The sequence below is a fragment of the Carcharodon carcharias genome, chromosome 19, assembly GCF_017639515.1.
Source record: "Carcharodon carcharias isolate sCarCar2 chromosome 19, sCarCar2.pri, whole genome shotgun sequence".
Taxonomy (NCBI): domain Eukaryota; kingdom Metazoa; phylum Chordata; class Chondrichthyes; order Lamniformes; family Lamnidae; genus Carcharodon; species Carcharodon carcharias.
In genome coordinates this window covers 70,295,400-70,310,259 of record NC_054485.1, presented here as the reverse complement: position 1 = coordinate 70,310,259, position 14,860 = coordinate 70,295,400, and the positions used below count along the sequence as shown (strand labels likewise).

The following is a 14,860-nucleotide window of genomic DNA, read 5'->3' as shown; positions in this document are numbered from 1 at the left end:
GGTTCTACATCTAGATTTTCTGAGCCAATACCCTCTCTCACTATTGCACTGATTTGATCCCTAACTAATAAAGCCATCCCACCTCCTTTTCCTTTTTGCCTGTGTTTCATAAATATCAAATACCCTTGGATATTCAATTCCCAGCCTTGGTCACCCTGAAGCCAGTCTTTGTAATTGCAACCGTATCGTACCCGTTTACATCTGTTTGCACTGTTAATTCATCTACTTTATTGTGAATGCTCCATGCATTCAGATACAGTGTCTCTCAACTTGTCTTTTCACACATTTTTTTTGTACTATGGTCCTACTTGCTGCTAGCCCCCGTTTCCTCTGTTTTTCACTTTTGCTTTTTACTTTTCTGTCTTTCATTTCTATCTTTGTTTCCCTCTCTTGTGTCTCCCTACTCAGGTTCCCATCCACACTGCCACTCAAGTTTAAACTGTCTCCCACAGTACTAGTGAATACCCCCGCGAGGATATTGGTCCCGGTCCCATGTGGCACTGGGAGTAATCCTGAGGTTACTACTTTTGAAGTCCTGCTTTTTAATTTATGTCCTATCTCCTTATAGTCTGCTTGCAGGACCTCTTCCCTCTTTTCACCTACGTTGTTGGTAATGATATGGGCCACGGCTGTTCACCCTCCCTCTTCAGAATGTCCTGCAGCCACTCAGTAGCATCCCTAACCCTGGCACCAGGGAGGCAACATACCATCCTGGTGTCACATCTGCAGCCACAGAAATGTCTATCTGTTCCACTTATAGAATCCCTATCACTATTGCTCTCCTACTCTTTTTTCTCCTCCCCGCACCACCCCCCCCCCTCCCTCCACCCCCATGCAGCTGAGTCACTCGTGGTGCCACAGACTTGGCTCTCACAGCGTTCCCCTGAGAAACCATCTCCCCCAGCAGCATCCAAAACAGAAAACCTGTTAGAGAGGGAAATGGACCCAGGGGACTCCTGCACTACCTGCCTTGTGCCGTTACTCTGTCTGGCGGTCATCCATTCTCTCTTTGCCTGTGCACTCTTTACCTGCAGTGTGACCACCTCACTCTAGATGCTATCCACGATCTCAGCCCTGCAAATGCTCCACAGTGACTCCAGCTGCTGCCCCAGATCTGGAACATGGATTTCAAGTAGCTGCAGCTGAGACACTTCCTGCACACATAGTCACCATGGACACTGGAAGTGTCCCTAACTTTCCACATCGCACAGATGGAGCATTCCATGTGACCGAGCTGCCCTGACATGACTTACCCTTAAGTTATTCCCTTTACTTTTACTTCCTCTAATTTAGAGAACATTAAGGACAGTAGAAATATGCGCCAAGTCCTACTTACCAAGGCTGCCGCTCTTCTTACTGAGGAAAGGTAGAAAATGAAAGGATCATCGACAAGGCAGTACTGTAGTTGGCCTGCTTTTATGCTTTCTGAATCTAGCTTCTGAAAACCTGTTTAAGCCAGTTATCCAATTAACAAACTGCAAGCAGAGCCTGAATGAGCCCTGTTTTAAAGCTGGACTAAAACTCACCTTTGCCCAACTCAAAGTGCAACTTTTATTTAATTGCTTAATTAAAGAAAGTCTAGACTGCAGATGAAAATTAACCATTAAATGTGCTTGGGCCCCAGCTATTCACAATATACATCAATGATTTGGATAAGGGAGCCAAATGTAATATTTTCAAGTTTGCTGATGACACAAGAATTAGTGGTGAGGAGGATGTTAAGAGGCTTCAAGGTGATTCAGACAAGTTGAGTGAGTGGGCAAATACATGGCAGATGCAGTATAACATGGAGAAATGTGAAGTTATCCACTTTGGTATGAAAAACAGGCTGACCCAGTATTGTTTAAATGGTGATAGATTGGGAAATATTGATGTACAAAGGGATCTAGGTCCCTTGTACACCAGTCACTGAAAGCAAGCATGCAGATGCAGCAAACAGTTCAGAAGGCAAATGGTATGTTGGCCTTCATTACATGAGGACTTGAGTACAGGAGCAAGGATGTCTTACTGTAGCTGTACAGGGCCTTGGTAAGACCACACCTGGAGTACTGTGTGCAGCATGTGGAGTCAATGGTGTAGTGGTATTGATGCTGGACTAGCAATCCAGAGACCCAGGGTAATCCTTTGGGGACCTGGGTTTGAATCCCACCACAGCAGATGGTGGAATTTAAATTCAATAAAAATCTGCAATTAAAAGCTGAATGATGACCATGAAGCCATTGTTGAAAAACCCATCTGGTTCTCTACTGCCCTTTAGGAAAAGAAATCCCATGAATAAAAAATAAACTTTGGACTGCAGGGATGGTGTTTCTTCTGGCTGGAGGGGTCTAGAACAAGGGGTCACAGTCTCAGGATATGGGGTAGGCCATTTAGGACTGAGATGAGTAGAAAACTCTTCACTCAGAGGGTAGTGAACCTGTGGAATTCTCTGCCACAGAGGGCAGTGGAGGCCAAGTTACTGAATTTATCTAAGAAGGAAATAGATAGATTTCTAGACTATCGAGGTGTCAAGGGTTATGGGAGAGAGCAGGAATATGGTGTTGAGATAGAGGATCAGCCATGATCATATTGAATGGCGGAGCAGACTCAAAGGGCTGATGACCTACTCCTTCTCCTATTTTCTATGTAAATCAAATTAACCCTTATAACTCCCTCCCTCACCAAACTCCAACTGAAGTACTAAAATGCAGCCCAAGACAGAATTGAGTGCCAGAATTGGAGGAATGCAGAGATTGCGAAGGGAGTTGAGGCTAAAGCTGACAGAGATAGAGAGGGGGTGAGGCTATGGACAATTTGTACTTGAGAATTTTAAATTGGAGGCATTGGGGGACTGGGAACCAGTGTAGGTCAGTGAGCACATGGGGTGCTAGGTGTGTGAATTAGGATAGAGACCGCAGGGTTTTAGCTGACCTGAAGTTTATGGAGGATGGAAGATGGGAAGCTGGACAGGAGAACATTGGAATGATCTAGTCAGGGTTGGGGGTGTTGGAAATGGGCGATGTTACTGAGGGGGAAGTAGGTGATCTTTGTGATAGAGAGGGTAGGGGTCGGAAGCTCTGCTGGAGGTTGAAGAGGATGACACTGACTAATTGTTGTTGGAGATGAGAGTGAAGAGGGCAATGGAGAGGAATTTAAGGAATGTAGGAACTGGAATAATCCCTTGAGCCTGTTCCACCATTCAATTAGATCATGGCTGATCTGTACCTTAACTCTATCTACCTGCCTTGGCTCTGTAACCCTTAATCCCCTTGTCAAACAATAAACCTATCAATCTCAGTTTTGAAATTTTCAATTGACTTCCAGCCCCAACAGATTTTTGTGGGGAAAGAGTTCCAGACTTCCAGTCCCCTTTTTGTGAAGAAATATTTGTTGACATCACCCCCTAAACAGCCCAGCTCGAATTTTAATGCTCTGCCCCTTTGTTCTGGACTCTCCCACCAGAGGAATACCAGTTTCTCTTGAACTACTCTATCAACTCGTTTAATCATCTTAAACACCTCAATTAGATTAACCCTTGATTTTCAACATTCAAGGGAATGCAAGCTCAGTCTGTGCATATTATGTCCTCATAATTCAAACCTTTTAGCCCCAGGAACATTCTGGAGAATCTACGCTGCACTCCCTCCAAGGCCAATATATCCTTCCTGAGGTGCGGTGCCCAGAGCTGAACACTGTCTCCAGATAGGGTCTAAACAGAGCTCTGTACAGCTGGAACATAATTTCCACAAGGACACTGTAGGTTTTGGGGAGGAGAAGTTGTGGGTTATCTTTTCTCTTCAGGATGGTCCTGGAGTAATGAGCAGTTTTGGCAGAGGAAAGCAGGACCACTAGTACTTGATGTGGTCCAGTCAGATTTGGTGATGGATGGCTAAACCAGTTGTGTACCAGATATGCTCAAGTCTTCAACCCTTGGACCAGAGAAGCAGGGATATGGAGCAGGGAGGAAGAGAGTAAAGGTAATTTTGGGAACAAGGGTGTAGAAGGTGGATATGAAGGAGCGGTTAAACCAGATTGATGGCTACAGAAGCATTGTGGTGAATGGAGGGTCAAAGGACAGAGAGTTGGGAATTAGAAAGCTCTGTCCAACTCACCTGGGGAAGAGTGTCTTCCAGGAATGGAAACTGATCACTGATCACGTGATCACTGGGTCTATGTAACCATTGGTGGGTTTGTATGATGGAAATGAGCCCATCCTTTGCCACTAAAGTTTGGAATTTGGAGCTGGAGTCAAGCACAGAGATTTTCAATAAAATGCTGTCCATTGTATTCTGAGAGAGTTTTCCCTAATGTGAATGTGAGTTTGTTAGTAAAGTGAGCCAACTCTCAGGAGTGGGTGTGGGGTAGAATCGGACTCTGTTCTGATTGGTGATGTGAATTCCTACAGATCCTCTTCAGGTGATGGGTGTTTGACTATTACCATGGGGAATGTTTGTACTCTCCTGTCTAGGAGGACTACTATCCTGAGTATGGTGAGGAAGTGGGTGTGAGTCTCTGCAGACCTGAGTTCCCTCAGCCCATTATACCTCAATGTAATAATGGTGTGATATGTTCACCTTACACTCTTCCAAGATTCATTTCATGTTCTGGGAAAGATCTTGAGTCATTTTCAAATGCTTTATTATTTTGGTTGATTCAAAGTTTGGTGCAAGCTGAATATGGTGTTGTTGTTTGCTGTTTAATCAATCTTCTGTATAGATTTATAACTCACAATAAATGCATTTAATTTCACCCAAACTATCTGATTTGTCAGCATGGTGTGTTCCTATTCACTGAAACACTTTGGAGCCTACTGTACGAGTCCAGTACACAATATCACTGTGGGCTTTTATACTTTCTCCATCAATAGGTTTATAATTTCCAGTTCACAGGAAGTATGTTTCCCAAAGAAAAACTTGCATTCATATATCAATTTTCAGAATCTCAAAAAGCACTTTGCGACCAGTGAAGTGCTTTTTGAAGTGTGTCACTTGTTGTAATGTAGGAAATGTGGCACCAATTTGTGCACAGGAAGCTCCCACACACAGCAATCTGATAATGACCAGATAATCTGTTTCGATGACTGCAGTATCCATATTTGCCAAGACATCAGGAATAACTCCCTGCACTTCTACGATGTATAGAATCACAGAATATTTACAGTGCAGGAGGCCATTCAGCCCAATGAGTTTGCACTGGCTCACTGAAAGAGCATTCCCTAATCCCACTCCCCTGTCTTATCCACGTAACCTTGCAATCCAATTCCCTATTGAATACCTCGATTGCACCTGCCTCTGTCACCCCTTGAGGAAGCTCGTTCCAGACTCCAACCATCCTCTGGGTGAAAAATATTTTCCTCACATCACTTCTACTCCTTTTGCCCATTATTTTGTATATGTGCCTTCCAGTTCTTGAGAGGGAACAGTCATGTGATGTTCTATATTCACCTGAGGGGGCAGATGGGGCCTTGGTTGAACTAATCTACAAGATGGTACCTCTGACAGTGCAGCGCTCCCTCAGTACTGCACTGGAGTGTCAGATTTTTTGTGCTCAAGTCCTGATGTGGGATTTGAACCCAAAACCCTCTGACTCAGAACCAGGTTGTGGGTTTAAGTCCAACTCCAGATGACTATTCCATGAACATGGATTAAAGTTGTTGTCAGGGCCACACGAATAATTCCTCAGACTCTGGGGTCCCAATACAAGCTACACGGACCATTTAATGAAAAAAAGTTGTAAATTGAGTGATGAAATTATCCCAATGTTTACACACTGCATTCATCATAAAGCCAATCAGATCACAATGTACCACCCGTAAATAAAACTGCTTCAATTGGTCATACACCATTTTCAAAAATGTTTGCTACAGTAAAACTCCTTGGAAAATATGCAACAATCGCAAGTGCACAGATTGTGGCTGAGTTTTTACACAATCTTCAATGCTGGTTTATCAAACATCACCCAGGAGGCTGGTACCAACCACAGAAATGACCACAGCCTCAGAAGGGAATATTGAGAGTGGCGAGTTTCTGCTGATTGCTGGAGAGAGACAGCAGGGAGAGAGAGAGGGAGGGAGAGAGGGGAAGAGAGATCAAAGAGATAGGAGGGAGAGAGCAAGATTTCAGCAGGAAGGAGAGTTGGAAAGAGGACAAAAGAGAAAGACGGAGTTGGTAAGGAGTAGAAGGAGGGATGGGAGGTAGAGGAAGAGGGCAGAGTAAATTACTCCATCTCTCTTGTGTCCCTCCGTCCTGTGCACATGCTGCTCCCACCACTGCAAGTCATCACTACCTTGGATGCTGTGGGTCTTCCTCTTCTGATCTGCTGTCAAACACAGCCGAGGCTACACATCCCACACTGATGTTGTCAGTTTGAAAGCCTCCAAGGATGAAGAATGCTATTCCCACACTAGAAATCTCTGTCAAATGTTTACCAGGGGAACTGAGACAGCAGCTGCAATAAGAGAGGTTCTATTCAGATGGGACAATTACAAGTTTAAATCTCCACCTCATTTGCTGCTCAAAGTCGCCTCAATTTCACCAGTCAGTTTCCCAAGCTTCAGGAAACTCATGTTACTCCAGAAATATTTAAAGCAATTTGAATTTTTAACAATGTACCATGTGGTGTGTAAAATGGCTACTGCCCTCAAACCTTTGTTTACATATGATTACAAAGCATATTAAGATGAGAAGCCAAAGAGATTTATTCGAATATACCCGTTCATAAAAAGAAAAAAATTTGCACGCACTATCGTTTACAATTTACTCCGTATATATATATATAGTCCGTAAAGAAAATCAGCACACGAACAAAAAGTAATTTGTTCTTTCTAATCTGTTCCACTTTTATCTCTCCCTACACACACACTGCACACACAATCTTTAAAGTGTTCAGGTCTTCTTATAGCACTTGTGTGAGTTGTTGTTGGCTGTTCATCCGGTGTCTGCTGGTTCCTGAGGTGATGTTGTCTCTCTGGGGAATGTTGTTGCCGTGGCAAATGTTGTTGCTGTGGTAATTGTTGCTGCTGATCCATTGCATTTGTTGGGGAACGGTTGACCTCTGGCACTGATGGGTGTTCAGTTCCTTGCTCAGTTGGTGAAATCAGATCTGCCTCATCAGTTGTCTGCTGTGAAGGAGCAGCTTCTCCGGTTGCACATAGATGTCTGCAGTTGTGACAATACATCTGGTCGTTCACTTTCACCGTGTACGATCGAGGTGACAACTTCTCCACACACGCCCCAAGTTGCCAAGTGAGCTGACTTTTGTTGAGTGCGTTGAATGTTTTCAGTCTGACCGGCTCTCCAACTCTCAGCTCTGGCAACGATTTGGCAGCTTCATCAAAATGAAATTTGTCTTTCTGTTGTTTCACTTTGATCTTGTGACTCACTCCCTGTTACTACTTCTGGCCTCAGTAGTTTTTTAGCTGTTGGAACAGTAGTCTGGGTGCAGCATGACATTAGTCACTGGACTGGACAACTTTCCATGCCTTCTGTAGGTATATTTCTCCACTCTAAGATTGCCTTGTACACATCTGTGCTGGATCTGGTCGATTATTTGATGATCCCTTTGGCAGTTTCCATCGCTGCCTCAGCCTTTCCACTTGACTGGGGACAGTGTGGAGATGATGTGTGGTGCTGAACTTCCCAATCATTCATCAAGTGTCTGAATTTTTCTCTCGTGAATTGAGGGCCATTGTCACTCATCACAATGTCAGGAATGTCATGATGACTGAAGTGTGCTTTCAGGCGTTCTACAATCTCACTGGTAGTCATTGATGTCAGCTGGTCTAACTCCCAGTCGTCTGAACAATAGTCGACTCTGACGGGATAATCAGTTCCAGTGAGAGTGAAGAGGTCTACTCCAAACTATCCATGGTCTGTCTGGCATGTCATGAATTATAAGCAGCTCCTTATCTTGCTTAGCTTGATGTTCATGACAAATACTGCACGGGCTGATGTGGTCTTTAATCCCATTGCTCATGTTTGGCCAGTAGAGCACTTCTCTTCCCTCCCTCAGACTAGACTCGATTCCTTGATGTTTTGTATGGATGTGCTTCAGCATCTCTTTTCTCATCTCTTTAGAGATAATGACCTGAGTCCCTTTTTACAAAAAAGCATCTTGGGTGATAACTGCATCTCTCTCTGTCCAATTCTCTCTCACAGCAACAGGTGTGACCTTGATGGTTTCAGGCCATCCTTTTCATCACAACTTCCTGAAACATTTGAAGAAGTGTATCTCATTGTGTAGTTTGCTTGATCTGAGCAAGACACTTGTCTGTCAGATTCAGTTGCTTGGTTGATGATTTCCAGAGCATGTTGTGCTGTTGCTTCATGTTGAATCTGGAAGATTTCACACTCTGTACCAGCATCATCAACTTTCTTCAGAGAGGATGCAGCTCTCGACACCATGTTGGTGATGTGCATCTGCTTCCCTTGCTTCTGTTTCAGTTCTAAGTGATATCTCTGCAAATGAAGTAACTTCCTTTGTAAATATTTTGGAGCAGATAGAAGTGGTTTGAAAAAGATTCTTTGAAGTAGCTTGTGGTCAGACTCTACCATCACTTTCTCTCTCCCAAATAGGTACTGGCTGAAATGCTCACAAGCAAAGACAATAGCCAGGCACTTTTTCTCAATCTGTCAATAGCGTCATTCAGTTTGTGTTAATGCTCTGGATTCAAACACGATTGTTTGTCCTTGCTGCATGAGGGTTGCTCCAAGTGTTTTGATGTGGCAGGTGATATGTGCCAGATGGACCAAATCCACAAGGGAAACTAGGCCAAGCTATCACAAATGTTTTGCTATTTATGCACTGAATTCAGAAGTAATGAGTCCACTAACACCTTTAGACATTTTAAAATTAAATTAAAACATTTATTAACAAAATAAATAAAACTTAAACACACAGAAGATTTCAGTTACACAGTTACTTAATATTATAACAATTCTGAAATTCCTACTTAACTGGACTCCCAACTACACACCACCTTTTAAGGCAACAGTCCAACATAGATTTTAAATTTATAGATACATCCAGCAAAGTTACCACAAGCACCCACTCGACAGTGGACTTCCAAAGGCTTTTAACCCAATTTGGTTACTGGAACAGCACCTCTCCAGGGTGGCTAGAGGCTTTCCCCCAAGTCCGTTTCATGCAGTGTACCGTTCGATCTCACACGGCCACACCTACACAGCCTTCCATCCTACTTTAAATAAATTTCTTCCTCTTTAATCTATAAATCCCATTGTTCCCCCATGTCTTTGGTATTTAAAAATCTTTCATGTTGTCATTCTGGTCATCACTTTTGGAAAAAATTAACGTAATAAGTTCGTCCTATTCATCTTGTCTGTCGTTAAAAACCTCATCACGTCTCCTTTGAAAATCCAACAATTTTTTCCCCTTATCGAAAAATGCAAATTCTATTCACACCCTATATGTTGAGACATTACCCTAGTTCACTCATTCACATTTCACATTCCTTTTTACACCTAAACCTTTTGATAATTTCAATCCTGCAGTCCTCCCATCTCTAATTTAATTAAATCAGCCACACACACAACCACTTATACACAAACTTAAGCTTACTTGAAAATAAACCATAATATAATGAAAAATATGATCATGACACAAATCCTGTTTCACTGACACCTCACTGCAGGGTGACTTCATCATCGACATCATCATACCTCAGCACTGGTGTTGTCGTCACTAGTTGTTTGATGTGAGTGAAAGCTGTTGCTTCTTGTTCTGTGCCCCAATATCCTTTGCAGTGAGCCTGCGTAGAGGTTCACACTCTGACAAATTGGGCAAGAACCTGATTAGGCAGTATCCATGTGGGTTCGCTGATGTCCCAGAGGGTCCAACAATTGGGTGAAGGCTTTGTTACAGAACTCACACTGACAGGGTTTCTTCCCCTGTGTGAGTGTGTTGATGGACCAGGAGATACACTGACTGTGCGAGAGCCTTCTCACACACCTCACACATGAATGGTTTCTCACCAGTGTGGATCCACTGGTTTTCAGCTGATTGGAGGAGTGGGTGAAAGCCTTGTTACAAACATCGCACATGAAGTGTTTCTCCCTTGTGTGAATCCACTGGTGTCCCAGGAGAGTCAAAGATGTCACAAAAGCTTCATCACAAACCTCACACTTGAGAGGTTACTCCACTGTGTGGATCTTCTGATGACACAGCAGTCTTGATGACACTGCGAACGATTTGTCACAAACCTCACACCTGAATGGTTTCTCCCCTGTGTGGATCCTTTGATGAAGCAGGAGGCTCGAGGATGTGAAGAACGATTTGTTGCACACCTCACACGTGAATGGTTTCTCCCCTGTGTGGATCCTCTGATGAAGCAGGAGGCTCGAGGATGTGAAGAAAGATTTGTTGCACACCTCACACATGAATGGTTTCTCCCCTGTGTGGATCCTCTGATGAAGCAGGAGGCTTGAGGATGTGAAGAACGATTTGTTGCAGACCTCGCATGTGAATGGTTTCTCCCTGGTGTGAACGCATTGGTGTTTGTGGAGGTTCCCTGGAAACGAGAATGATTTCTCACACACCTCACAGCTGAATGGTTTCTCACCTGTGTGAATGCGTTTGTGCACATGGAGATATGATGATGAAGCAAATGCTTTCTCACACACGTCACATGTGAATGGTTTCTCCCCAGTGTGAATGCGTTTGTGTGTGAGGAGGTTTGCTGACAGTGAGAAAGATTTTTTGCACACCTCGCATGTGAATGGTTTCTCCCCGGTGTGAACACGTTGGTGTCTGCGGAGGTTCCCTGGTAGCGAGAATGATTTCTCACACACCTCACACCTGAATGGTTTTTCGCCTGTGTGAGTGCGTTTGTGCACACGGAGACCTGATGATGAACCAAATGCTTTCTCACACACGTGACACGTGAATGGTTTCTCCCCAGTGTGAATGCGTTGGTGTTTGCGGAGATCTGATGATAGTGAGAAGGATTTCTCACACACCTTGCATGTGAACGGTTTCTCCCCAGTGTGAACGCGCTGATGTGCGCAGAATTGCGATGATGTCGAGAATGATTTGTCACATACCTCACAGGGGAATGGTTTCTCCCCGGCGTGAATGCGTTGGTGTCCATGGAGGCCCGATGGCTGCGAGAATGATTTGTTGCACACCTCACACATGAATGGCTTCTCCCCTGTGTGAAGGAGTCGGTGACTCACTAGGCTTGATGAATGTGCAAAGCCCTTGTTACACACCTCACATTCGAATGGCTTCTCCCCAGTGTGACTGCGTCGGTGAATCTCGAATGTTGATGGATGTGCGAAAGCTCGATCACACACCTCACACTTGATTGGTTTCTCTTCCATGCAGCTGTTGTTGTGTTACTGGTAGGACAAAAGATGCGCCTTGTGTGTCAGGAGATCTTATGAGCCTGTGGGACCCTCCTCACATTTGACCAGTCTCTCACCTGTAGGAATGAGTCAGTGGTTCATGAGGCTCGATGAATGATTGAAGCTCTCACCACACTTGGAGCCCAGTCACACTTCTTCCCAGCCTCACCCTGATTGATCGCCCACAACCAAACCTTCGGAAAGGTTGGTTCTGATGGAAGGCTCCACACCACTGACCAGTTTCAGATCTTATGATATGTCAAAGCTCCCCTGACCCGACCAATTTCCAGATGATGATTTCACTGCCCAACCTTCTCTGTGTTGAGCAATGCTGTGAAGGGACTGGATGTCTTCCCACAGTTGTGCAGTTGTTCCTTGGGCAATGGTCAATATCTATCAGCGGTGTATCCTCTCTGTATTCTCTGGTGTAGTACGGTGCAATCCTTCTGTAAAACAGGAAAAGGAAACATGATTTCCTCCAGCACAGGAGGAGGGAGTAGAAAAAACTCCTCAGTTTTTTATTTACACTTTCACAGGATGTGGGTGCCTCTAAGTAGGACAGCATTTGTTGCCCAACCCTAAATGCCCTTGAGGAGGTGGTGGTGAGCTGCTTTCTTAAAGTGCTGCAGTTCATGTGGTGTAGGTACACATACAGTGCCCTTAACAAATATGTTCAGAATTTTGACCCAGCGACAGGATGTTGTGTGGCATGGAGAACCAGTAGGTGGTGGTGTTCCCATGCATCTGCTACCTTTGTCCTTCTAGATGGTACTGGATTTGGCAGGTGCTGTCGAACGAGCCTCTGAGTTGCTGCAGTGCATCTTGTAGATGGTACACACTGCTGCCACTGTGTCAGTGGTGGAGGGATTGAATATTTAAGGTGATGGGTGGGGTGCCAATCCAGCAGGCAACTTTGTCCTGGATGATGTCAAGCTTCTTGTCCTGTGGGAACTGCACACCTCCAGGCAAGTGCAAAGCATTCCATCATACATTCCTGACATGTGACTTGTCGATGGTGGACAGGTTTGGGGAGTCAGGAGGTGAATTACTCACCACAGAAATCCCAGCCCCTGACATGCTCTTGTAGCCACAGTATATGGCTTGTCCAATTCAGTTTCTGGTCAATGGTCACTGCCAGGATGTTGACAGTTCCGGATTTACAGCTATCCTACAACCAACAGATCAGATCTAAGCTCTGCAATCCTGCCACATGGTGGCTGACAATTAAACAACTAACTGGAGGAGGAGGAGGCTCCACAAAATATCCCCATCCTCAGTGAGGGGGGAGCCCAACATATCAGTGCAAAAGACAAGGCTGAAGCATTTGCAACAATCTTCAGCCAGAAGTGCTAAGTGGATAATCCATCTTGGCCTCCTCCAGAGGCCAACAGCATCACAGCTGCCAGTTTTAAGCCAATTCAATTCACTCCACATGATATCAAGAAACGGCTGAAGGCACTGGATACTGCAAAGACTATGGGCTCTGACAATATTCCAGCAATATTACTGAAGACTTGTGGTCCAGAATTGTGCTCCAAAACTCAAGTTTTGAGTTGCTAGATCTGTTTGAAATTTATCCCGTTTAGCATATCCCGTGATACTGCTACTGGATGGAAGGTATCCTCAATGTGAAGATGGGACTTTGTTTCCAAAAGGACAGTGCGGTGGCTATTGCCAATACTAACATGGACAATGCATTTGTGACAAGTAGATTGATGAAGATGCGGTTATGTAGGTTTTTCCCTCATGTTGGTTCCTTCACCACCTGCCCTGCACCCAGTCTAACAGCTATGTCCTTCAGGAGTCAGCCAGTCGGTCTCCACTGGTACTACTAAGTCCCCTCTTGGTGATGGGCATTGAAGTCCCTCATCCAGAGTACACTCTGTGCCCTTGCCATCATCACTGCTTCTTCCAATTGGTCAGTTGGTGTTCAACATAGAGGAAGCACTGATTCATTAGCTGAGGGAATGTGGAGGTTGAGGTGGCTGCGGTAGATTATGACCAACAGGAGGTTTCCTTGCCCATATTTGATTTGATGTCATGAAACTTCAGAAGTTCAGAGTCAATTTTGTGGACTCCCAAGGTAATTCCCTCCCGACTGTATACCACTGTGCCCATGACCTCTGGTGGATCTGTCCTGTTGGTGGGACAGGGCATACCCGGGAGGGTGCTGGTGGTGCCTGGGACATTGTCTGCTGTGTATGACTCAGTGAGTATGATTATGTCAGGCTGCTGCTTGACTAGTCAGTGAGACAGCTCTCCCAATTTTAGCACAGCCCCCAGATGTTATAGCAAGGAGGACTTTTCAGGGTCAACATTGCTGGATGAGCTATTATCATTTCCAGTACCTAGGTTGAAACAGAGCGATCTATCTGGTTTCATTGCTTTGTGACTCAGTTGTAGTTTGATACAACTGAGTGGCTTGCTTGGCCATTTCAGAGGGTATTTAAGAGTCAACCACATTGCTGTGGGTCTGGAGTCATATGTAGGCCAGACCAGGATGGTCAACTTCTTTCCCATAAGGACATTAATGAAACAGATGGGTTTTTATGATAAGCGACAATGCTTTCATGGTCACCATTACTGAAACTAACTTTTAATTCCAGCAGCAGCTGCAGGGGGAGTGCAAACCCATGACACCAAAGCCTTATCCTGCGCTGCTGGATTACTGGTCCAGTGACAAGAGCACTGCTACCTCCCAGTTAGAGACTTCCGCAGTGAGTGCCAGTCTGCTATTCCCCTGTGTGGGGCATCAGATGCAAGTCCTTTCTTTTTCCTCACTTGACTGTCACACACCCTCTGTTTCCAGCAGGGACACTGGATAGTGACCAGGAGCAGACAACGTGGCTACTTTCTTTCCTCCGCCCAGGCTTTTGGGAAAGGCAGACACCTTCGGGTAAAATCTATAAAGAAGGCGGTAAAAGACATTTCAATAAATGTATCTCCAAATATGGCAGCCGAGTTGCTATGGTGCAGGATGAACGACTTGAGGAAGAATCTTTGAAGCATCACTGAATATGAGATGAAGAGGGGTGAGAGGAGGCTCGTGTGAAACACAAACACCAGCATGGACCAGTTGGCCGAATGGTCTGTTCCTTCACTGCAATCCTATGTATGTAACTTTTCATGTTTGGATTTGAACTCACAATCTGGATATTCAGTCCTGAACATCAGTGTGGATATTATGTGATGTGATTATTATAAATTCTGTTCCTTCACTCACCATCTCCTCACTTGGTTTTCAGACCGTACAGGAAGTGCAGCAGCTGTGGAAGAGGAAGAGGAGGGAATAGGTGGGCTCTCCAAATGACGTCACTCCTAGCCAATCAGAGACTGAGGTACACACGCATCCCGTCCACAGTTGTCATGTCAATCACTCATCTCAACCAAGCAGGAAAGCTTTGCAGTTCCGTGGGTCCTCTGAGTTCTGCGCAAGTGTTGTAGAAGCAGCCGCTCACCCATTCGGAACGACAGTCCCCAGCCTGTTAGGCAGGAATCGAAAACAAAAACAAAAATACCTG

General features: G+C 44.8%; 1 protein-coding gene across 1 annotated transcript; it reads right to left on the bottom strand.

Moving 5' to 3' along the window:
• Positions 1-6,652: 6,652 nt before the first annotated feature.
• Positions 6,653-14,640, bottom strand: LOC121291431 (zinc finger protein 271-like). The gene is made up of 2 exons (XM_041212594.1): positions 14,563-14,640; positions 6,653-11,785 (listed from the first exon to the last, which is right to left on the bottom strand). The coding sequence occupies exon 2, from the start codon at positions 11,313-11,315 to the stop codon at positions 10,128-10,130; it is 1,188 nt and encodes a 395-aa protein (XP_041068528.1). The 5' UTR covers positions 11,316-11,785; positions 14,563-14,640; the 3' UTR covers positions 6,653-10,127.
• Positions 14,641-14,860: the final 220 nt, after the last annotated feature.